This window comes from Musca domestica, unplaced genomic scaffold (genome assembly GCF_030504385.1).
Source record: "Musca domestica strain aabys unplaced genomic scaffold, Musca_domestica.polishedcontigs.V.1.1 2, whole genome shotgun sequence".
In the NCBI taxonomy this organism is placed as follows: domain Eukaryota; kingdom Metazoa; phylum Arthropoda; class Insecta; order Diptera; family Muscidae; genus Musca; species Musca domestica.
In genome coordinates, this window is record NW_026712249.1 from 43,446,543 (window position 1) to 43,473,523 (window position 26,981).

General features: G+C 35.4%; 1 protein-coding gene and 3 non-coding genes across 4 annotated transcripts in view; 3 read left to right on the forward strand and 1 right to left on the reverse strand.

Moving 5' to 3' along the window:
- The window catches only part of LOC101893069 (otoferlin-like), a 159,852-nt gene that overhangs the window by 54,318 nt on the left and 78,553 nt on the right, over nt 1–26,981 (forward strand). The window contains exon 4 of the mRNA XM_059122189.1: nt 4,091–4,161. Within this exon, the coding sequence (XP_058978172.1) occupies nt 4,091–4,161 (71 nt within the window). The remainder of the gene's footprint in view (nt 1–4,090; nt 4,162–26,981) is intronic.
- TRNAR-CCU (transfer RNA arginine (anticodon CCU)) lies at nt 4,284–4,356 on the reverse strand. Its single transcript has one exon. It is a non-coding gene; the product is annotated as a tRNA-Arg (tRNA).
- On the forward strand, nt 11,893–11,965 carry TRNAR-CCU (transfer RNA arginine (anticodon CCU)). Its single transcript has one exon. It is a non-coding gene; the product is annotated as a tRNA-Arg (tRNA).
- On the forward strand, nt 12,243–12,315 carry TRNAR-CCU (transfer RNA arginine (anticodon CCU)). The gene has a single exon. It is a non-coding gene; the product is annotated as a tRNA-Arg (tRNA).

Here is a 26,981-nt window from a genome sequence, read left to right on the forward strand (position 1 = left end):
CAGGGGAACCATACGGATGTGTGACTGCACAAATGGGTCTACAGCAACATGTCCACACCGAAAGCTTTTCATTCATGACATTCATAACTAGGACCGATGCGGCAGCAACAAGGTTCCTTCAATCGACAGCATCCTTGAAAGGTGATTATTTTTAAAACACACACCCGAGGCGAATGCACTTAACAGCAAACACTTAATATTAGTACCCCTCCAGTGTTGTCAGAATTTTCCATAAAATAGTGCAAATCTGCATGCACTAATTAACACCAAGTACTTTCGGTAAATGGCGATGATGAAGGTGATTAGGAGGAGAGCGAGCAAAAAGAGGAAGATGGTTATGATTGGAATTTATCACAATTTTAGCATCGGAAATGTGCATAGAAATGTTAAATGCATTAGTGAAGAGCATAATTATGGACTTTATGTTGCATTTTATTTTTGGAGCACAAGAGGGTTGAATAATCCTGATTTTATTTATAGAAATAATTTGTAGCTGTTTGCGGTCGGTGAACGGAATATGACGATTTGTGTTGGCTGGGTCAGTATATGTAAGCTTTTGCTGGCTACGATATTACCACATTTTTCTAAAATGTCAAACTCCTAATAGAAAATTGTATTTCTTTCGCTATTCACCTCTACGTACCAAGATGTACTCCGAAATTATTTGGGACAGGCAGAAGTACTTACAAATTATTTAAGACAGGCAGAACTGGCCCATTTTACATGGTACGTGGTTCAGAAGAGTTTTTATTGATCGAAACTCCGTCACTTTTTATACTCTACACCACATAGTGGTAAGGGTAATAGATATTTGTGCATTTGATAGTAACATTGAGAAGGAAGCGAGATAAACCCATGGTTAAATTAAATTACTTACTTATTTTTTGAATCGATTAAAGCATGTCAGTCCGTCTGTGCAAGTATTTTTGTCAACAAAATGCAAGTCGCATTTATTATCTGATTGAGATGAAATTTAAATATAGCTCCCATATTTATCTGCAACCGATTTCAGGTTAATTGTGCACCAAATGGCAAATATCAGTCCAAATGATCTGAATTTTAGCACATCTGACCGAGTTCAGTCTAGAAGCAAGTACATCAAATTTGGTGAAAATCTGTTCAGATATAGCTATAGCTCTCATATATATGTTTCATCCGATTTGGTGTTTAAGTGCCTCACATTCGTAATATTTACTCCACAAGAATGACATTTGCTTCCAGATATCAGATAGTGGCTCATCAGCCTGCCAGGTTCAGTCAGAAATGCCTCCTTCTGATTTAGCTGAAACTGATTCACAGTAGGATATTTGGTCCACTCTAAACTGCTCTAAAGTCAAAATATGCATTAAAAAACTATCAAAGGTTTTATTATCTAGTCCTCAAAAATTCCCTACATAAACGCTTATATATATTGCGTATAGCTCTATTCTTTATAGGCATAGTGGTGTAGGGTATCATAAAGTCGGCAACGCCCGTCTTAAGACTTTGTTTTACTGGTTAACATTGGAGATATTTTCATAAATTGTTTCAGTTATCTTTGAGGAATAAAGGCCGAAATAATTTTAGATCCCAGATCTATTTGGATCTAATGCATCAAATGTAGTCGATCTAGGGGTGTCCGTCCGCCTGTCTGTTTGGTGCACACTCTCGAAGGGAGTATCTTGTTTGGAACTAACTTTGTACATCGTTATAGTATTATAAAACTTAGATTGAGTTCGGAGCTGGGCAATATCGAACCACTACTTATGGTACCTCCCCATGGTTAATGATTAAACATCGCAAAGAAAATAATTTAACTCATAGCAAAAGAAAGGATTATTCGATTTCGTTCAAACTTTTCAAATCATAGTCTTTGTATCTCTGCTAGGTAAGGTGCTAAAATGGACAGTATCGGTTTACTCTTTCTAGTACCTCCCGCACAACTGATCCAAACTTCGAATAATCTCCATGTTTATAAAATGTGAAATAGGAGTATACAGTCGGACTCTTATTTCACATTATTCACAATATTTCTAACAAACTGGTTTAAAAATTGGATAGATCGGACCACTCCTTCTGGTACCTCCCCAGCAAAGTATCAAACTTTTGAATAATCGCTTATATAATGTGAAAGAAGAATTCGATTGTCTTTAAATTTCGCCTCTCCCAATATTTTTAAAAAAGACTAATAAAAAGAGATGGTACCTCCCTCACAAATTTGAAGTACTTGTCTCTGGGCCGAAGTGCCAAAATTTAGTGCATTTGAGCTGATATTAGCCATTTGGTGCACAATAAACCTTAAATCGGATAAAGCTATATATGGGTACTATATCGAAATCTGAACCGATCTTGACAAAATTTTAAACACTTATTTGTAAGCTGTATCTGATATCTGGTACCAAAGATCATTGTTGTTGAGTGCATTTTACGCATGTGAGGGACTTAAACCCCCAAAATCGGATGAAACATGTATATGGGAGCTTTAGCTATAACTGAACCGATTTTCACCAAATTTGAAGTACTTGTTTCCAGACAGAATTTGGTCAGATCTGCTGAAACACATCCTATTCGGACGAATATTACACATTTAGCGCACAAAAAATGGAATCGGAAAAAGATATATATGGGTGCTATATCTAAATTTGGACCGATATTCGCCAAAATTGCTAAACATACTTCTAGACTGAACCTGGCCATGTGTGCTAAAGTTCATTCAATTTGAACTGATAAATCGAATGAAAGATATATAAGGAAGCTGAATCGATTTTTCCCAAAAATTGAAGTACTTTCTTCTAGAGCCTGAATTGCGTCGGAAGTGCCAAAATTCAATCCATTTGTGCTCACATTAGGCATTTGCTGCACAATAAACCTGAAATCTGATGCGATATCGTAAAATTTGCAGAGGTATTTTTGAACTTCATGAGTTATTTGGTATCAAATATCATTCTTGTGGGGTGAATATATTACGCATACGAGGGACTTAAGACCCCAAATCGGATGAAACATATATATAAGAGCTATAGTATATCTGAACCGATTTCCTGCAAATCTGAAGTAATGATTTAAAGGCTGAATTCGGTCGGATGAGCTGAAACACATCCTATTCGGAGGAATATTACACATTTGGCGCACAAACAAATTTAGACCGATATTCACAAAAAATGCCAAACATACATACAGACTGCTGTCATTCCTAAGCCATTCCTCTGACAGCTGTTAAAATTATTCCAGTGACAGCTCATTATATTGTTTACAAGCGTACAAAAGCATATTGGTGAGAATTTTCCAGAAAAAAGTTATTCGTGATGGAATATTGATTTCATTATATTTGGCTGGAAAACCACAAGTGGCTATCGTTAGAGCACTCCAGCATTTAAATGTGAATAAATCTTTTGTGTCTCGTACCATTGCCCGTTTTCGTGATACTGGTAGTAGGCCGCCTAACAACCGATGGTCTCTCTCCGCTCGTATTAATCGAATAAATGCCGAATATTATGGCGAAAAATACTGCAGAGCAACATTCGGGCAGCGTGTGACGGTTTCATTGGCCGTTTGAAGGCCATAATTCGTGTCAAAGATGCCCAATTCGAACAAATCTAAACCTATTCTAAAATTTGATACTATTTCCGACATTTTTTTGCTTTCATTCAATGAAATTTAAAAAAATGTAAAAATTATGGCGTTGCAGTTTTTTATCTCACCCTGTATATAATATTTTTTCTTCCGACTGTAGGAACATGCCTAAAGTTGGAAATATTACTGTTTTCATTAAATAGCAAATTTTACAAGTTTAATCAAAATATTTTAATCTATGTTATTAATTAGAAAACTAAACAAAGTTTCGAATCGGAATAAATTAACTTTGTTATAATCGAAAAATTCTCCTCGAAAATCCTTAAAGTACCGACTACTGGTACACTTACTTTAGTTGACAACATAGGTATATGAAGTCTATATTGGTTAATTATAAATGTTGCAATTTTTTTGTACATGCAGACTTAAGGAGCACTAATCCTAGGCTAAGAGGTGGTCTAGCCAAAATTATACCGCACCTGAGTAATTGCTGCATAAAATGCTTCTCTAACAATTTCAATATTTTTTCTGCTTACAGGTCTCATACAAACAGGATTTGTTCATGTTGAAGATAATCTTGTAGATATATCAACAAGTCGTGCTTTGCCGGTAAGTTATATCTCAAATAAAAAATTATAATAAAAAAATAATTTACTGCTATTAAGAAAATACTGTAAACAGAAATGTTTAAAAAACTGAAAAAGTTAATCTAAAAAAAATCATCTCAACTTTACCCCAGATGGGACTCGAACCCACAATCCCCGGCTTAGGAGGCCGATGCCGTATCCATTGGGCCACTGGGGCAGTTAGCCGCAATTGAAATAATTGCTGCTAATAAACTCACGAATACACAGCGTAAGAACGAAGCGGGAAATGAAACATCACTGGTTCTAATTATAGAACAACAACACATTCCGAAACCCACCACAGCCAAGAGTACCAGCGACACAAACAAAACACCTTGTTTGGTGAAAACAAATAACAGGCTGCCGTTTATGGGGGGCTGCGATAACAAAAACCATACAACAACAGCAGTGGAAGCAAAAAGAACAACGAGGTATGAATGAGTTCTGACAATGCTAACATCTTTGTATGTCTGTCAGTCCGTCAGCCGGCCACATTCCACCACCAAACGCCCAAGTTGTTATTTATTTTTAAATAAATGAAACACATGTATTCTGACCTAATCGAAAATGTGACGCATTCGAAGAGATAATGCGAAGAGAAAAGATTGTGTGCGCCGTCAACAAAAGAGAAAGTTGCTGGTGGTGGCAATGAAACACGCGTTCGAAGAGAATAGCTTTTTTTTCAACAAATTAAAAGTGCGAATGAAATGCTAAAACGAAGTAAACAAAACTTCAACAGGCTTTCGACGAGTGAAGAAAAAAACATGAAAAAAAACCAGAAAGTTTTATAAAAAGCATGGCAAACGTACGTACTTTCATGTTCGCACGTATGCTTGGCCATATGACGAGTCAACCGTATCTGAAACATGTGCTTTTATTTTGCAGAGGTGTCCAACAGAAATCAAAATGGTTATTTAAATACAGTGCTGGTTATGATATTAGCATTCCCATTTGATTAACCAGCAAAAATGTTCAGTAACAAGTAAATGTATGCATTTTTTTTTTAAATTTAAATTCTTAACATTTATAAACACGTATGTAAATTTTGATCGGCGTAAAATTCTAAGTCGACGTAACACGTCCGTCTGTCTGTGTGTTGTAATCGCTCTAAATCTTTCAAAATACACACATCACAATATTTTTAATAACTCAAGGCCTGGTGTGAAGATATGTTATAAAGATGGTAGAGATCGGACCATTACTTCTTGTTCCTCCCCCACAAAGGGTTCAAAATTTTGAATAACCAAAACGATTATAAAATCCGAAATAAGCATCCGGTTCCAATTATTTCTACTAATACAAGATCTGCTGTGAAGATGGGATATATCGGTCAACGCCATCTGATGCCTCTCCCACATAGGGTTCAATATTTGAAAAACAAAAGTCTCATAGAAAACGAAAAAAGCATCCAGCTCCTAAAATTTCATACGGACAAATGTTTTTGCTAATACATGATCTGTTATGAAAGTGGTATATATCTAAGAACAACTTCTGTTACTTCACCCACAATTTTCAACACTTCTAATCTGTCATAACTTGCGAAACAAGTCAGCGATTCTTTACAACTTGCTATATCTAAATATTTCTCTTAACCAGAGATCTGACAGAAATATGGATTTTTATAAATTTGGATTCAAATGTTCGATTTTTTTCATACCCTTCACCATACTATGGAGAGTATATTAACTTTGTCATTCCGTTTGTAACTCCTCGAAATACTCATGTAAGACCCAACAAAGTGTTTATATTTTTGATCAGCGTAAAATTCTATGTCGATTTAGCGATGTCCGTCTGTGTGTCTGTCTGTTGTAATCACGCTATCATTCGAACGAATCGAGAAGGCTAAAATTTTGCAGACATATATATTTTGCCAGTAGGCAGGTTAAGTTCGTAAATGGGGCATGTAGGTTCACGTTTTCATATAGCGCCCATATAACGGTACGACCCGATGTTTGGTATTTTGATGATTTTAGCGAGACTATTCACCAGAATTGTTTCAAATTTGGTATTTAAAGTTCGTAATGGATACTACAGCCTATGAGAGAAAATAGGGCATGTAGGTTCACGCCTTCGTATAGCCCCCATATAACGGTACCTCCCGATATTTTCATGATTTTAGCGACATTATTTACCGGAATTGTTTCATATTTGGTATTTTAAGTTCGTAATAGATGCTACAGCATAAGGCAGAAAATGGCCCATGTAGGTCCACGTCTTCGTATAGCCCCCATATAACGGTACCCCCTGATATTCGGTATTTTGATGATTTTAGCGACATTATTTACAGGAATTGTTTCCATGTATGTCCACGCCTTCGTATAGCCCCCATATAACGGTACCTCCTGATATTCGGTATTTTGATGATTTTAGCAGCATTATTTAGTAGAAATATTTCAAATTTCGCATTTGGAGTTCGTAAGGAATACTACAGCCTATGACAGAAAATTGTATGAGCAGGGCCACGCTTTATAACCCCCATGGTACTTCCCTATATTCGGTATTTTGATGATTTTATACATTATAGCTAAATTATAAACAGATTTTTTTCAAGTTTCGCATTTGAATATTGTAATAGCTTATGACAAAAGTTACCTATGCAGGTCCACGTCGTCGTATATACCCTAATATACGGCTACATTCGGTATTTTTAAGATTTTAACAGAATTTTTAACGGATTTTATTTTTTTGAGAATTGCTAAATTCGTTCCAAATGGTGGAGGGTATTCAAAGTTCGGTCCGGCCTAACTAACAGCTTTTTTACTCGTTTTTATTAATTTATTATTTTTTTCATAATTTCTAGTTATTTCTGGCAAAGAAATTATTTATTGTTTCCCTATTTAGGCATGAAAGAGCCCCGATTTGCGTCGCTTTTTTCAGTGTATTGTATTTTGTGGTGTATTTAGTAGATTTCGGACGCATTTTTTTAAACAAATTCACTAGAGCCCCGATCTGCGTTGTTAATGCTAATCTTTGGGGAAATATATAAAATAAAGCAAAAACTGCAAATTTGTCATGGCCTTTTAAAAAACGAAGCAAATGAAACATTTTAATTCGGGACAAGCATGTCGGGGCTTTAGTGTAATTGTAACGACTATTGAAAGGAGAGATGGAGGATATTGTCAATTTTTTTACACCTGATGTAGCACTGATAAAAATACTACGATTTGCAAAGTTTGCACAGGAATGGACTATTCTTTCTTGTTCTATATGGAAAATTATTCTCTGTGAAAATGTTGAGCTTTTATGAGCTGAGATACCAGAAGGAGTCGTCCGATGTTGCCCATCTCCGAACTAGATCTAAGTTTGACAACAATATTATGATGCACCGTTTGAACCAAATCGGACGGACGGACACCCTAGATCGACCCCAAATATCCTAAAACGGATTTGGCCAAAAGAGACCTAGAGATAAAGATGGGACAAGACAGAATCAAAATGTGGCAACTTTGTGAAAATACCTCTGTTGTTATGATATCGTAACAACATAGTTAGCAATGTTAAGCGATTTAACCCGATTAGGAAATATGTAATTAATTGGGAAAGTATATGGAATAGAATTTTGAAATCCTATTTTTGAATTTTTCAAACTTTTATTTGTTATTTTTTCTATAAATTTTTTTTATTATCATGATCCTGTCATGAGCGGTTATTCTAGATAGTTTAGACGCAAAGCATCTACTCAGAATGCATTTTGTCTGGTCTTTACCATTTTAGGTCTTTGCCTAGAGTTTATAAATGTTATGTCGATGAGGCACAGTGGATATATATCAAGCGATATATATATATCCTCTGTAGCCATATAATTGAGGGTATAAAAAGCACAAGAGCTGGATATCTTTGAAATGGGGTTAATTTAAACTAATTATTAAAATTATAGAAGCTACATACAAACGCGCATCAAATTTAGCAAAGTTTACATTTCACATTTTGTTACTGATATAAGTTATTGCATACTTTAAGGCACGTAATAGTTCATGTCAATATTCTAAATGGTAGACAATACAGATAGCCGCATCGACACAGCTGCTGGGACAAGGTTAAGTGACCAATCACAATAAAATTAAGATATATATTCTATAGTTTATCGTTTTAAAAATGAGTAATAGTGCTTTTATGATATGATATCAACAATTTTTGAGCAGAATTTTAATCGCGAACGATAACTTTGACCTTAAACGAAAAGTTATACTTTTTGATATATATTCTGTACAATGCCATATAATATACATATATTATATTCATATTGCACATATTATATGGAAATATTAATATTTACCACACTATAAAAGGTTTCCAAATTATTTGTAGCACCTTAAAGTATGTTATAAAAATTGTTAACTGAAATATAGAAGCTGTAGCTTTACATAGCGTAGTAACCATGGTAGAAGAATACAGATATATGCAACAACGTTTGGTAACATTGATATGTTAAAATTTTTAAAATATTTTTTTTTTTTTTTTTTAAATAAGTAGATTTTTAAATTTTTTATACGACATCAATCAGAGGTTGTTATCGAATCTGAATAATTTTTCATACAAAATTTTCAAAATTGGTTTGACAGTTCATTGTCCCAGCAGCTGTGTCGATGCGACTACCTGTATTATTTTACCATGAAAGTAACATAATGTGTATACTAGTTTTTAGAAGGATACAAATTCCGCTCAGCTCATGTCTATTTACGTATGCATATGCAAGAAAAAGAAATGAAAATAAGAAAAAAGTAGCTAAGTTCGGCTGGTCCAATCTTTTAATATCCTCTACCACTTGGAATAAACTTGCAAAATGTAAAAAAAATCGGTAGAACAATGCCACTGTACATAATAGCTAAATTATCAAAATACCGAATATTGGGTGGCATCGTTATGCGGGAGCTACACGAAGACATGAATATTTGTGGGAAATTTTCTATTATCAGAAGCAGAACCCACTGCAAACTCCAAATTCCGAAATTGAAATAATTCTGGTGATAGGTGTGGCAAAAAATCGTTAAAATACAAAATATAAGGAGGTACAGTTACATAAGAGCTATAGGAAAATGTGGATCTGTGTAGGCGATTTTTTATCATAGGAAGAAGTTACCATTCCAAACTCCAAATACCAAATTTAAAACACTTTCGGTAAAAAGTGTGACACTATTCATCAAAATATCGCATATCTCGAGGTACATTTATAAACTAAACCGCGGACTTTGGCAGCTAATTATCTACCAAAAAAGGTGGTGCCTATTACGAACTGCAAATACCAAGTTAGATATAATTCTGTAGAAAAATGTGAATAAAATCATAAAAATACCAAATATTGGGAGGTACCGTTATAAGGCGGCTATAAGCTGGCGTGGATCTGCACAGGAAATTTTCTGTCATAGAAGGTGGTACACATTACGAACTCTAAATACCAAATTTTAAACAATTTTGGTAAAAACTGTGACACAAATCATAAAAGATATTCGGTACATCTGGAATATCTAGTGTCTATACTAAAACTAAATTTTGGTGAGAATTTTCCAGAAAAATAGTTATTCGAGATGGAATTCAAGCGTGATAGTGTAATATCTTTATATTTGGCTGGAAAACCACAAGTGGCTATCGTTGCAGCACTCCACCATTTAAATGTGAATAAATCTTTTGAGTCTCGTACCAGCCCTCGTTACCGTGATTCTGGTAGAGCAGCCCGACGTCAAGGAAGAGTGCGGAAGCAAACAGCAACGTCAGCAGAAATGGTCCGAAAAGTAAAGAAGCGACTCGATCGAAACCCGCGTCGCAGTGGCCGAAAAATGGCTCGTTAGCTGAGCATATTGCAATATTTCATTCAGCAAATATTGAAAAATGAGTTCGGGGTAAAGCCATTGCAATTCCAAAAAGTGTAAGAACTTACACCGCAACAGAAAGCAAATATCTTAATTTGGTTTTCTCCGGTGAGAAAAAAAATTGTTGTCCAGCAAATTGTAAACAAGCAAAATGATTGTGTTTACTTACCCAGGAGGTCAGCTGAAAATGTGCACCTTCGGTTGGCCACCAAAACTCAAGCACCGGACATGGTGTTGGTTTAACAACCGATGGTCGCTCTCCGCTCATATTAATCGACCGTGGCATCAGAATAAAAGCCCAATATTATCGCGAAAATATTCTGGAGAATGCAATTAATCCTTGGGCACGCAAACATTTTGACCGCAGACCTTGGACATTCCAACAGGACTCTGCACCATCGCACTCATCACGCGCCACCCAAGAATTGTTACAAAATGTGGTTCGTCGCATCATTTCTAGCGCACAACGGTCAACAAAATCTCCTGATACCAATCCGTTGGACTATTGTGTCTGGGGTATTTTGAAAAGCAAAGTTGGCACTAAAAAATACCCAAGTGTCGATCACCTCAAGCAAGCGCTTCGCTGGGAATGAGCCAAAATACCGCAGAGCAACATTCGGGCAGCGTGTGATGGTTTCATTGGCCGTTTGAAGTCCATAAATCGTGTCAAAGGTGACCAATTCGAAAAAATCTAAACTTATTCTAAAATTTGATGTAATTTCCCGACGTTTTTTGCTTTCATTCAATAAAATTTAAAAATAATGTAAAAATTATGGCGTTTGACATTGTTGCAGTTTTTTTTTGTCTCAACCTGTATATAGCCTATTTTCATGTCCTACAGATCTAAAACACATCTGAGGAAAATTTTATTAACCTAATTCATTTCGTTCAGAAGCTAGAGTGATTCACAGATGGACAGACATTTATGCTGATCAAATTCTAGCCACATTTTTCTTGGGAATCGTTTGAATTTCTATTATAGAGTTTGTCATGGGTTCTGTCTTCTGTGGGAGACGATTGGTGGAATGTGCCCCTTATATCTTACATCACACATAAAGCGGTATCTCCGAATATTTGGAATTTTGCTGATGTTAGCCACACTTTAAACAAAATATATTCAAATCTGGACAATTTCCAGTTCTAAGACCTACATGTACGCCACCTCTGAATCATGAGCAAAAGTTTTGAGCGTATGTCGTGTGGCTGGAACATATGCGTGCTTTTACACAAAGCGTAAAGCATATGTATGCTCCCGATATCTTATCGTTCTTTCTGGTTGCGGTTTGGCTCTCAGTCAATGTACTTCAAGAGTTCTAAAATAAAGAATAAGCGTAGCAAAACAAAACCAATAAAAGCACGCGCACAAAATACTTGAAATGCCGATAGTAGCTACAACCACGTGTTGGCGGTATTTGAGTTAATTGGTGGTGGTGGTGGCTGGGCTAAGAAATGTATCTAAGAGATTTCAGATACAAAATACGTGGCGGCGTTGTGAAGAGATTCAAAGAGGCCAAAGAAATGCCTCAACATCATGTGAGATGCGTAACATTTACGCTTGCTCTTAATCTTTGAGATACACGACGTTCTGCTGAGGTGGATTGAAATGTATCCAAGAGATATTCGGCGGCTCTCAAATGGTTTTGTTGGTTTTGAGATACATACCAACATGTGTTTTTCACTTCAGCTCGTTATTGTTGTTATTGCTTGGGCATACGAATGTTTTGGCCATTTCGTTTGTGTTGGCCTTTCTCTTTTGGGGGGAAGTGTGCGTGTGTGTGCCAGTGTGTTCTGGTTATGGCCTTATTTGTTATTTATAGCCAAAAAGAAAATGCCATAGAATTTTCTTGGCATTGGTGGTGGCAATTAAAACATCAACAGTTCACAACTTTGCTACCACTTTATCAACAGCCCCAGTGGCCCAATGGATACGGCATCGGCCTCCTAAGCCGGGGATTGTGGGTTCGAGTCCCATCTGGGGTAAAGATGAGTAAGATTTTTTATCGCAATCTTTCTCATCGTAAAGAATCATAGAAATACTTGGAATTTGGAATTAGCTGCTGCTGATTGTTATGATAATTATCCATCATTAGTAATCAAGTGTTGTTGGATAGCATTTCATATTGCGATATTTTTATTTGAAGTGACCTAATTACATTTTTCTATCCTCATTAGATATTGGAATGTTGGAATTCGGTGATGTTTTAAATATTCCGTGTTTTCCTCTTTAATACAACTTTCTCTAAAGGATCCATCACCAGCCCCAGTGGCCCAATGGATACGGCATCGGCCTCCTAAGCCGGGGATTGTGGGTTCGAGTCCCATCTGGGGTAAAGCTTGTATGATTTTTTATTAACATTATATAATTGGGGAACAAACGGTGCTATAACCTTCATATCGAATTAAGTAATGGAGAAATATTGACAGTCATGAGGAAATTTTAAAACGGAAAATTAAAATATTGTTTGGCCAAAAAAAAAAAAAAATTGTTTCAGGTTTGCCATCCGCCATAAATTATCATGTTTAAGGTAATATCATGGAAAGGTGGTAATATGTTAAAAATAACTAAAATCGGATGATATTGATGTTTTGGGTCCATTACAAAATATGTGAGTATTTTTATACCCTCAGCCAAATGGCTACAGCCATATATAACTTGATTAGGCCCTGGGTCTCTTTGGAGTCGATCTAAGGATGTTCGCCCGCCCGTCTGTCTGGCTGGCTGGTGCGTACGATAACTCTTGAAGGGATATCCGATTTGATCCAAATCCAATTTGATCCAAACTTAATACATCGTAATATTATTGCCAAACGTAGATCGAGTTCGGAGATGGGAAATATCGGTCCACTCTTTCTGGTACCTTCCCGACAAAAAGTTTAAAATTTTCATGGAAAATAATTTACGTCATAAAACAAGGAAGACTTTCTGTTTTTTTTTTTTTTTTAAATTTGCAAATCCCATTATTTTTATCATTGCTATGACTGGTAGGAAAATGGGCAATATAGGCGCACTCTATCAAGTAACTCCACTAAAGGGTCAAAGTTTCTAATAGCTATGAAGCTCATTAAACGAAAAATGACATCCGATTATTTTCAAACTCAGCACATCCCAATATTTCTATCAACACATGATCTGGTGTGAATACGGTAAATATCGGTCTACTACTTCCGGTACTTCCCCCACAAAGGATCAATATGATGAATACGAAAATGCTCATAAAATGTGAAATAAGCATTCCAATATTTTTACTAACGCAAGACTTGGTGTGAGAATTATAGATATCGGCCCACCCCTAGGGTCACAATTTTCCGTATTTATATACGTCATAACTTGCGAAATAACAACGCTTTTCAAACTTGTTGTGTCGAAATACCTCTCTCAACCAGAGATCTGATGCGAATACCTCCCCCACTAATGGTTAACATTTTGAATTTCATTTATTCGCATAAAATTGGAAATAAATGTTCGATTTTCTTCAAAATTTATAAATACCAATATTTATCAGTATTATCATTATTATTGTATCAGTATTAGATCAAGACGAATACCATACTATGGTACCATATTTCAACATTTTACAAAAATTATAATATATCTATCATACCTTATCATAAAATACAAAGGAATATTTATATCAGACAGGTCAGATACGAAATGGATAAGAAACCACCATCATAAAGACAAGACTAAGGGATTTACCTGTAGGCAAAACCAAAAAATTCCTATCTCGTTAAGCTTAGCCGAAATTTTGCATAAAATTAGGGTCAAATAGAAGCATACTGTTTTTGGAGATGATGGTTTAGAGGATCAAATGACCAAATACAGAAAAAATACTGATTTCTCCGCAGTTCTACAGATCACAATTAAACATCAATCGACACGGAACCTAAAGTGAAATTTTTTGTAGGGACTGGAAATTCAACCCCTTCAAATAATAAAACCAGGAAGTACGGATATATGAGGACCAAACCTAAATGTGGACCCATTTATCCCATTTGCAATACCAAGCGTGTTGGAACTACATATCGGCGGAGGGTGTTGTTAAATCCAATTGTGAGTGGATGATGATAACGAATAGATTGACTTAATGATGGAATGTGAAAAAATAAAATTATTCCTTTGGAATATTTTTTGCATTTGAGTGGCATATATACATCCGTTTAGACTTTATCTTTATATATGAGATGACCAAGTTTAAGATAGCTCTGTTGAAAGATGTAGCTAAAATCGTCAAAATACCGAATGATGGGAGGAACGGTTATATGGGAGTTACGGATATATGTGTGAGCAAATTTTCTGTCATAGGAAGCAGTAGCAACTGCGACCTTCAAATTCCGAATTTGAACTTCAAAATTCGAATTGCCGAATATAGGGAGGTGCAGTTATATGATGGCTATACGAAGACGTGGTCCCGTCATAGGTTGTATGGGTACGAACTCCAAGTTGCAACAATTCTGGTGAAAACTGTGGCACAAGTCATGAAAATGCTATTTATCTGGAGGTATATGGGGTCTATACCACAACTTTAAACTGTGTATACATTTCTGTGCGAGGATATTTCATACATAATGGGAACACATATTCCCAATTTAAACTAAATTCAGCTGTCCACAGACGGATAGACCTACATCGATAAGTCGACATAGAATTATATGCTGTTGAAGAATATACATGGTAGAATAATATAGGTAGATGCATCAACGCTTGGGAACATTGATATATCAAAATTTTTGAAATGTTTTGTCAAAAACAAATAGATTTTTGTATGTTTTCTTATACGACGCAAATCGCAGGTTGTAATGTTATGTATTTTCTTTCGAGTTTCGAGTTGTTAGAAATGAAATGACAAACTTAGTATACCCTCCATACTATGGTGGAGGGAATAAAAGTTTGCGGCTTCGAGCGGTACGTTAATAATTATTGTTTGTTTTCCCACCATTCTTTTGCATCGGCATATATAGAAGCAGAGGCTATATTGTTGTTATGCGGCTTTTGTATTTTTAATTGGGAATTCAGAAGCATTTAAGGCAGTTGGCAACACCATAGTGGTCATTATTTACATTTTATGTAAAATGTGTATTTTATATAGCATAGTTTTAGACGTTTATAAAAATGGTAGACCTGATAACACCCTTATGATCGAATGCACAATTATTAAAATTTTTTATTAAATTTGACAAATCAATTTTACATTTATAATTTTGATTTGGCTGATCATCGAATAATATTAGCGGGGAAATAGTTCATCAATTTTGTAAAAAAAAAAAATTCTGCAAATCTGAGTAAATATTAATTTTAAAAATTTCTTAAAAATTTAAGTTCTCTTCAAAAAAGATTCTTGGTTAATCCTCTAGGAGGAGAGAAAGTCTTTAATATTTAAAAAAATCTACGATTTATGTTTTCTCAAATAAAACTTCACGAATTGTTGCCAAGGAGTGCTTGAAAAAAAATAGTGGTTTTGGAAAGATAAACCGATTACTAAGTAAATGTTCGCCTCAGAATGTTATGTTATGAGGCCGCTTTAGAACATTTGAAGTCGATTAACACGTGTCTGTCCACCTGGCTTCTGCTCTCTCGAAGGGAGAATCCAATTTGATCCAAACTTGGTACTTCGTCATATTATTGTTAAACCTAGAACGAATTCGAAGATGGACAATATCCGCCCACTTTTTCTGATAACACGCCACAAAAGGTCACAATTTTCACAGAAAATAATTTACCCTATAGAGCAAAATAGGATCCTCCAATTTTGTAAAAACTTTGAAATATTTTTCTCAGGTACGAAAATAGGCAATGTCGGTACACTCCATATCGTCCTCCACAAAGAGTTGAAATCTTCCATATTTAAATCTCTTATACTATGTGAAATAAGAGTCCGATTGTTTTAAATTTAACACCTTCCACTATTTCTACGAATAGAAGACATGATGTGAAAATGGAATTTTTAGCCCAGTCCTTGTGGTACATCCCCTACGGGATGTACGGCTCAATGCTTGAAATAATATGCGAAAATGCGAAATGAACACCATTTCAACCTCGGCACATCCTAATATTTCTGTCAATACAATATCTGATGTGAAGATGCGAAATAATCATCCAATCTCCTCAAGTTTCACACATATTTCTACAAGGACAATATCTACTTTGAAGATGGGATATATCGGCCCACAAAGTGGTCAAAATTTTAAATAAAAAAATGATCTTAAAATGCGCAATAAGCATCCAATTCTCTTCACATATCCCAGTATTTTTACTAAAGCAGGATCTAGTGTGTCATCTTTGTTCTTCTTTCCAAACTTTGTATGTCTAAAAATTTCTATTAACCAGAGGTCAGGCATAAAATGAGGGTATAAATCTGGCAGCAATACCAACAGGTACTTTGACCTTGTTTAAAAAAAAGATATTATAAAAATGTTCTATTGTGCCAGTGCCAGTTTTTAAAAAATCGGGCAGTTTTCACAACGCTTGTAGGTTAAAAGTGCCTTATTTTTGAAAAATCTAAGGTTTTTTAGTAGTAAAATTCTTAGGAAATGAAAAATATATATATATATTTTTAAATTTATTTTTAGCCTTAACGTAGTTAAGGAATATCTACAAGCCTGGGACAGGAATGTCCACACAGTTCTACTCAAGAAATACTTGAAAAAAATCTTAAAAAATTGTATGCTCATCTTAAAAAAATGTATGACAAACGTATGCTCAAAAAATGAGATCAAAATCTGAAAGTATTATGCGAAATTTATGCTTTTCAAAACTTTGGCTTTGTGGAGGAAAATATGTTGTAACAGAAGCCGTGGGCCTAGGGTTTTCCTTTAAAAAAAAAAAAAAAACTTTACCTGAGTTTTATAAAAATGTTATGATATTTGGATTTTCGATCAACATGAGAAGTCCCTTCCACTTACATGGAATTTAAAATTTTTTTACAGAAGAAGTAAACCTATAAATATTCCTTTATTGCATATCACCGAATTGGGATGATAATATTGGTATGTGCGAAATTTTGGCAGAATCGCATTTGGTATGAACTTATAAGGGGTATATTTCACCAAAAAGTATCTTGTTCTTCATTTCATATACATTATCTTAAAGTTACCTAAATTCCTCAACGATTTAATTGCAGCACAACCCTGTTTTGCCTTTTCATGCTAAATCTGCCAAGGAGTCCTTTCAAAAATTCTACCCGACATTGATGCAATGCCAAAAAAGAAGAGAAAAATAATATTTTTCAACCTTTCAACAACAACCGCTTGCTTATCATAATTATAATTTTCTTCTCATTATTGTTGTTTTATGCTCCCAAGAAAACAATGGGGCTTGGCTTCCTTATTAATGCTGCTTGCCTACAACAACAGCAAGGCAATATCTGCCTGAAAATAGCAAGGTTAGCTAAACATACAACCCAACCCGTCTGCAAAGATAATCATGCAGCAGAAAATGTTTGTGCCCTCCAGCTTTGAAAATCCTTTTATTGTTAAACATCCCGAACGCTTGTACCTTTTGTAAGTTCAACATTATTTTCTTTCTTAAATAATTTATATTTTTTTGCGCTACTTCGAATTTCTTTAAAAATGGGGAAAAGATGGATGGAGTGCCACTTTATGGGGGAGAGGGAGTTGATTTTTTCTTTTCGTTGTTTTTTTTTCATGGAAACTACGAAAAATTCTTTTGCAGTATTTTTCTTTTGCTCTTTTCCTTGTTTTACGCTAGAATGAAGAACAATACTTGATATTCAGAAAAATTCCTGCTTGGAAAAACAATTCAAGTTGTAATGTGAGTGCTTTTAAGGAAATCGGTAGCATGAGTTGAGGGTGCTTTACATTTTTTTGTGTGGAATTAAAATAACTTACCAGATTTTTTCGTCATGGCCTAGCCGGTTGTCACATTTGCTTGGGGCAAACATTTAAAATAATACATATCTCTTAGGTTGGCACATTTTGTTTATCTAAGTCTTTTATAAACTATTTTTGTCGGTATTTACCTGAAAACAGAATAAAATGGAATGTCAATATTAGAATCAATTTTTGGCACATAAAATGCAAGATATGTAAATGGAATTTTTGAGGATGGAAGGGCAGGGCAATATGAATGAAAATATTTAGAGAGAAATTCTTTTTGGTAGACACAAGGTATTTGAGATTAAATTGATTTGATATTAGTTTTTAACAACTTGATCGAAACCCGCGTCGTAGTGGCCGAAAAATGGCTCGTGAGCTGAACATATCGCAATATTCCATTCGGCAAATATTGAAAAATTAGCTCGGTGTAAAGCCATTGAAATTCCAAAAAGTGCAAGAATCTACACCGCAATAGAAAGAAAATAGACTCGAAAGAGCTAAAGAGTTGCTTCGCTTGGCCGAAAGTGGTGAACTCCCGAATTTGGTTTTCTCCGATGAAAAAACATTCGTTGTCCAGCAGTTTGTGAACAAACAAAATGCCAAAGAGGTCAGCTGAAAATCGCCATGGCCATGATGATAGTGTGGGCCGCCATAACAGTCAATGGTAGCTCTCCGCTCGTATTAATCGACCGTGGCATCAGAATAAATGCCGAATATTATATCGAAATATTCTGGAGAACGTACTAAAGCCTTAGACATTCCAACAGGACTCAGCACCATCGCACTCAGCACGCGCGACCTAAGAATGGTAACAAAATTAGGTTCCTCGCTTCATTTTCAGCGCGCAATGGCCTCCAAAATCTCGGGATACCAATCCATTGGACTATTGTGTCTGGAGTATTTTAGAAAGGAATGCTGGCACTTTCAAATTCCAAAGTGTCGATCACCTCAAGCAAGCGCTTCGCCGGGAATGGACCAGAATACCGCAGAGCAACATTCGGGCAGCGTGTAACGGTTTCATTGGCCACAATTCGTGCCAAAGGTGACCAATTCGAACAAATCTAAACTTATTCTAAAATTTGTTACTATTTTCGACATTTTTTTAGTCGATTTATGCATGCCCGTCCGTCCGTCCGCCAGTCCATGTTTTTTTTGTAAACAAAGTACAGTTCGCATTTATTGCCCTATCCAGATGAAGGACGACCGCTATTGAAATTGGAGATAATCGGTAAAAATTTAGATATACCTCCCATATATATCTTCGTCCGATTCCTTTTATTGTACACAAAACGTGTAATATCAGCCCGAATAGTATGAAATTTTGCACATACAACCAAATTAGGCCTGAAAGCTATAGCTATATTGTTCATCCGATTTTGTTATTTTTGTCCTCTGCAGCCGTAATATGCACTCTACAACAACAATATTTGAGAAAATATATCAAATACAGCTCAGAAATACATTTACTAAATTTTATCGAGATCTGTTCAGATTTGAATGTAGCTCCCATATATAACTTCGTCCGATTTACCTTTTATTGTGCACCAAACGTCTAATATTTGCCTAAATGGAATGGAATTTGGCACTTACGATCGAATTGGATCAAGAAGCTAGTATGTCAAATTTGGTGAAGGTCGGTTCAGTTATAGCTGAAGCTCCTATATATATTGTTCATCCGATTTGTTATATTTGTTACCCACAGCCGTAATATGCACTCCGTAACAACTATGATTAGGGAAATATATCAAATACAGCTCAGAAATATCTTTGCCAAATTTTATCGAGATCGGTTCTGATTTGGATATAGCTCCCATATATATCTTTATCCGATTTCAAATTAATTGTGCACCAAATGGGAAATACAAGCCCGAATTTAAATGATACAAATGCTTCGGCATATTTAGTCCTTTGAACTTTAAATTATATTTATATTCATAGCGTGTATGATTGAATTCTCCTATAAAAACTTTTAATTGTTATGCGAGGCTCTACTATATTAGCAAAGTGGTGTAGGGTATCATAAAGTCGGCCCCGAACGACTTTAAGACTTTCTTTACTGGTTTTTTATCTCACCCTGTACATCAAACGTTGGACCTGTGCTGACAAGTGGTCTATCGAGACATTTTTACTCACATCCACCTGACAATCTAGAAGTTTTGAGTCACCGCACTCCATCTTAGGTAACCAGACTCTAACACGAGGTTTCATCGAAATTTCGTAGACAGGCATTAGTCCAACTCCTAACTCTCATTGTCTGTCTTTAAACAATAATAACTGTATACGAAAACAGCACAATTTCGTCTATGGTATCATACGTTCTACCCCCGCCCTGTCGTCTATGGTATCATACGTTCTGCCCCTCCGCCTGCTGTTGTCGCTTAAATTTCCAGCCAAAAATGTATTGATATTCTATAACATAAAGACAAAAAAATGGCAAAAATCCATTTCATGTTTCTCAAATGTCCCAATTGTGGGTCGCATTAAATAATGCGATACCCCCAAAAGGGCAACAACAAAACACAACACAATATGGCACAAGAATAACATATCTCGTATTTTCTTCATTAAAAATTAAAGAACTTTTTTTTTAAATGACATTGACATCAGCAGATAATGGTGCTGTTGTTGTCGCTGTAGGAAAACGGGAAAACCAACCCATCCTAAGAGGAGAAAAATGCGAACACATAAATAGAACAAAACATCAAAGCGAAGCAAAGTAGACAAAACCAAATGGGAATAGGATACAAGGGAATCAACTTTTACATTAAATAAACAAAACGAGGAAAGCAACTTTAAACGATTAATAAACTTTTGTTACGCCAAGTTTGTTGTTTGTGGCGCGATAAAGAAACTTGAAGTTGAAAACCAGCGGTGGTTACGTTTAGCTGGAAAGTGTTTTGAATTGTTATTGCGTGACCGACCTGCAACAATGTTTGATCGATGCTAGTGCCCGAAGGTTGTTGTCTATTCCGGTTGCATAGTTAAAGGTCACTAAGGGGGCATGGAGTGTTAACTGAACTCTTTGATGGAAAGGAGCAAAGGTTGATTGGCTTAGCTGGTGATTGAACAGCCGTTATAGTATTAATTAGTGATTTGAGTACCTGACACAGCTCAGAAATACCTCTGCCTCCGTAAAAATCAATGGAAATCAATTAAAAGTTTAATATACCTTCCAAATATTAGTTCTCTCTGATTTCAAAGTATAGCCGCTCTAAAAAAGAGTAAAGTAATTGACTGACTGACTAACCTAATTATTCATCAACTTCCAGATAAAACAGCTGTTGCTAGAATTTTGAAATTTTAGATGAGGGGCACTCTTGGTCCGAAGGTGTCAGATAAGGTTGGATTTTAGGAAATTCGTACTTGAACCCAACGAAAAATACCAAAAAGGTACCAAATATGGTACCCTTTGTATTTGACGAACCAATAGAGCTAGAAATTTGGAATGGAGGCACTGATGAAGCTTATGGTTCGAAGGTGTCAGATAAGACTGGGCTTTGCAAAATTCTACTTCAACGGTACGAAAAGTACAAAAATGTACAAAATATGGTACACTTTGTATTTGACGAACCAGTAAAGAAATTTGGAATGAGTGTCAGTGATGCTGAATGTATCAAAAGATTTCTGAAAATTCACGCTACAGTGTACGAAAAGTACTAAAATGTACTATATTTGGTACCATTTCGTATCTTTTGAACGCTTAGAGCTAAAAACTTGAAATTTGGAATAGAAATCAAGGTTAAGGAGTAGGGTCGATGAAAGGAGGTAGTTTTAGAAGTGGGTACTCATGTATACGAAAAGTACTAAATTTAGTACAATTCCAATTTGGAGGAACGGATAGAAATGCAATCCTAAAATTTGATATTAGCATTACTGAGGGGTGAAGGTTTGGGATATGGAAGTAGTTATCGAAATGTGTACTTATGTGCATGAAAAGTACTAAATGGTACTAAACTTGATACAATTTCGATTTTGGCTGACAGAGCTGGAATGCTCAGGCTTAGATATAAGATATTGCTTTGTAGGACTGAGGTGTGTACGTAGTTTTGGAAATTCTTACTTATCTGTACAACATTTGGTACAATGATACTAAGTTTGGTACAATTTGGATTTAAGTGAACTAATAATGTTAGTATTCGGAAATTTTGGACATAAGATTTCAGTCGGAAAGTATAATTGGGAAATTGTGGTCGTTTTGGAAACTCGTACTTATGTGTACCAAATGGTACTAAATTGGGTATAGTTTGGATTTGAGAGAACCGAATTAGCTGGAACTCTAAAATTTGGAATTGGGATTACTGTGTTAGTGTAAGATTGGGTGATGAAGGTAGTTTGGACATTCGTACTTATGTGTACTAAATTATACTAAATTTAGTGCAATTTAAGATTTGGGAGTACCGATAGATTTAGAATCCTGAAATTTGAAAATAAGATTCCTTTTGGATTGTATAAAGAAGGTAATTATGGAAATTTGTACTAATGTGTACAAAGTGGTAATAAATTTGAAAATAAATAAATAAAGTTATACTTATATGTACCAAAATGTACTAAATTCAAATTGTGGATTTGGGTGAGAGCTGGAATTTGGAAATTTGGAATTCAAATTACCGTTGGATTGTAGGAAATGTGTACTAAACTTGATACAATTTGTATTTGGACAAAATGATAGGGCTGTATACCTGAAATTTAGAATTGGGAATACTGTTGCAGTGTAGGATTGGGATATGAATAAAAATTTGGAAATCGTACTAATGCGAACTACATGGTACTAAATTTAGATTGTATCTGGCGAAGGGGCAGGGCTGTTATCCTGAAATTTGGAATTGGGATTACTATGGGAGTGTAGGATAGGTGTATGTAGGAAGCTTTGGAAACTCGCAATTTTTTTACTAAATGGTACTAAATTTGGTACAAATTTGAATTGTAGTCAACCGATAGAGCTGGATTTCTGACATTTGTAAATAAAATTGTATGATTGAGGTATGGAGGGGTTTTTGGAAATTTGGAGTGTAGGCATGTAGGAAGTTTTGGAAATGCGTACTTTTGTGTACTAAATTCTGTACAATTTGTATTTGTGTAAACCGATAGAACTGAAATCTTGAAATTTGATATTAAAGTCATTGCTGGTGTTTGTAGTTAAGATATAGACGTGATTTTGGAAATGTGTACTATAATTGTATGAAAGGTACTAAACAGTACTAAATTGGCACAGTTTGGTATAGTGTGAACGGATAGTGCTTGAAAACTGAAATTTGGTATTAGGGTCGCTGTGTGGTATGTGTAGCCTGCACATATGGAGGTGGTTTCGGAAGTGTGTACTGTAATTGTCCGAAAAGTACCAAATTGTACTATATCTGGTATAGAGATAAAAGTGTGCAATTTTATATTTAGATTACTGATGGTATTTGTGTTTGAGATTTGGCGGTGGTTTGAAAATGCGCTCTATATTTGTACGACAAGTACTAAGTGAGTATTAAGTGAAGAGATAGAGCTGGAATCCGGAAATTTAGAGATCTTTATTGACTTCTGGTAATGGTTTTTCAAATGCGCCCTTTTTTTACGAAAAGTACTAAATTGTCCTAAATTTGGTATTAGGTGATTCGGTGATTCAGAAATGCGACCTATATTTGTACAAAAAGTAATAACTGATACTAAATTTGGTATTGGATGAAGGGATATGGGAGGAATCCTCAAATTTGATATTGAGATTCCTCTTGGTATCTGGAATTGAGATCTTGTAGTGGTTTTGGAAATGGGTACTATACTTGTATGAAAAGTAATAATTTTGGTATTGGGTAAAGGAATATAACTGAAATTCTGAAATTTGATATAGATGTCACTGTTGATGTCTGTGCTGAAGTTGTGGAGGTGTTTTTGGAAATATGTACTATAATTATTGGAAAATTATTAAGTGGTACAAAATTGGGTATTGGGTGAAGGGATAAAGCTGGAATCCTGAAAATGCATAGAAGACTCGTTAAACGTATTATACCATCCCTTAGTCCTATTACGGCGTGTCGCGTGTTTATTTTACAATTTACAGTGTCCTATTTCCAATTGTCCTTACTCTTTTGTAAGAAATTCTATTCTCTTCCAAGAAATTACCAGCATTCGCATTCGCATTCTCCTTCATTTATTTATTTCCTTTTCCTCGTTTCTATGGACATTTGAGATTTGTAATCTTTTAATTCGAAAGTTTAAGAACAATTGCTCTAACCTTTAACAGTTTCATTTTTCATGTCATTGCACAATGGACGATTGTCGTTCGCATGTCGTCTTTATTTTCCGCGTCATTAGCCAGTCAGTCAGCCCGCCAGCCAACCAGCCAGCCAGCCAGCCTCCGCTGAGAGTTGGCTTTGGTTTTGTCCACTGAATGCTATTGTTAACATAGCTGCAGTCGTTGTCGTCATGGTCGAAATCGTCCTTTTGTTTGTTGGTTTGTTTGGTTAGTTAACCAAAGAAACGAAATGCCAACGGACATAAGCGACAGACGACACTTTAGAAATGTTAACTTTTTGCACACGAGCATTTAAAAGACCCAGCTACGGTAGGTGTAGGTGTCTGCACGTTTTGTGTTTGTGTGTATATTGGCAGTAGCTTAGAATGGCAGTCGGACTGACAATTTAGGATACCCAAGCCGAGAAAACTGTTATTTCTTTGGTGACTCTTTTAAAGTGATGAAGTTATGTGGTGAGCAATAAATCTACGAATAATAACATTTCAAATTTTATACACTACAACAATATAACTGGTCGTAATCTTATTATACTACAATAGAAACTAAATTTGGCCGTAATTTGGACTTATTTTGGCAAGCTGGGACAATAAAGACATGAGAAAATATTACACACCCACATTCCATTCCCGATTGAATGTTTCGAATACATTTTCCAATCAACTTATTTGTAATATAGCAAATTGTTGCTATTGTTCATCTTGGACTCTCGGAAAAATTTCTACGTTGCGATATGATTTTCAATCTTCTGAAGGTTCTCACCGCATTCTCCACCAAAAATGGCTATACTTCGATTTCTTAAAAGTTAATTGAAATAGCATATTAAGGGAATTTTTAGCACTTAACGAATGTTTGAAAACTTCCGCCATGTGGAAATTTATATAACCGCTACATGACAAAAAAAAAAAACTCTAATACTGTGAAAGACTCTAATCCACTTAGTAAACAAATAAAGTTAGCACTTATAAAACACCTAGATATTGTAGTTTTATCCCGAACTTAAAGCCTTGTAGAAGATTGCGATTCTATGACTCCCTTAATTTTTTATGTGGTATATGATTGTTTGTTTTAATTTTTTTTTGGGGTAATATGCCAGAAGTAGCTTGTGTATATAGACCATGTTTATAACCTTGAAAAATTATTGCGATAAATAAAGTTTTAATCTATCCGGAACTCCCTTGGCTTTCTATATGAGATTTTGTTTTATTTTTTATTTGGAAGCTACCAACTAGAGTGGGATTGATCTACATATTGGTAAACATTTTATGTATGCAAATTTGGTAGAAAATCGGAAAATTGAAAATCGGCAAATTTATAATAACTCAAAATAAAAATCCATTCATAGAGTGAAACCAAATTCCCTCCTGGCCTAACCCAAATACAAAATCGGGTAGGTAATTTGATTTTTATAATATTTAAATTTTTTAATGCTGAGCTTCTTTTGCGGAGGCACTGAAAGTTGTGGATCTATTTGAACCGAATGTTGTGCCTATTTTGAAGTCGATCTTAATTTGGTATATTTCTCTTAATTTGGCTGGATTTCCTGAAATTCGTACTAAAAGTGCACGAAAAGCACTAAAATGTAATGAATACTTTGTATTGTACAAACGGAATGACCACAGAATGGGCTGAAATTTGGAATGAGAGTCTCCAATGGAGTGTAGGATAGATGTTCCAAGGGATTTTTGGAAATTCGAACTTTAGTTACGAAAAGTTCTAAAATGGTTTAAGGTTACGAAAAGTTCTAAAATGGTACAAAATTGGTATCACTTGGTATAATGTAAATGGAGAAAGCTAAAAACTTAAAATTTTGTATGAGAATCAAGGTTGGAAAATAAATTTGATATTGAAGATGATTTTGGAAATGAGTACTAAGTGTGCGAACTATACAAAATAGTGCTAAATTTGAAACATTTTCGTTAAGCGTGAACGCATGGAGTTGGGATTTTGAAATTTTGTATTGGCGTCCCTGTTGGTGGTGGGTTTGCGATAAAGAGGTGGTTTTAGAAAATGTGTACTACATATGTACGAACAGTACTAAATATTACTATATTTGCTACAACTTGGTATTGGGTGAAAATATAGTGCTTCTTCGTGGTTTCGGAAATGTGTATAATAATTATTCGAAAAGAACTAAATGGTACTATATTTGGTATTGGATGAGGGGATAGAGATAAAAATCTAAAATCTGATATTCAGATCACTGATCTCAAACACAGATATTTGTTGGTGGTGTGCATTTACAGGGTGAGATATAAAACTACAACAAAGTCAAAGGAAATAATTTTTACATTTTTTTAATTTTATTGAATGAAAGCAAAAAAATGTCGGAAATAGCATCAAATTTCAGAATAAGTTTAGATTTGTTCAGCTTTGACACGATATATGGCCTTCAAACGGCCAATGAAACCGTCACACGCTGCCCAAATGTTGCTTTGCGGTATTTTGGCCCATTCCCGGCGAAGCGCTTGCTTGAGGTGATTGACACTTTGATACTTTTAGTGCCAACCTTGCTTTCCAAAATACTCCAGACACAATAGTCCAACGGATTGGTATCTTGAGATTTTGGTGGCCATTGTGCGCTGGAAATGAAGCGAGGAACCTCATTTTGTAACCATTCTTGGGTGGCGCGTGCTGAGTGCGATGGTGCTGAGTACTGTTGGAATGTCTAAGGTCTGCTGCCAAAATGTTTGCGTTCTCAAGGCTTTGATACACCCTCCAGAATATTTTCGCGATAATATTCGGCATTTATTCTGATGTTACGGTCGACTAATACGAGCGGAGAGCGACCATTGGCTATTATGGCGGCCCACACCATCACCATGGCACATTTTCAGCTGACCTCTTTGGTAAGTCATTTTGTTTGTTTAAAAACTGCTGGACAACGAATGTTTACTCATCGGAGAAACCCAAATTCGGCAGTTCACC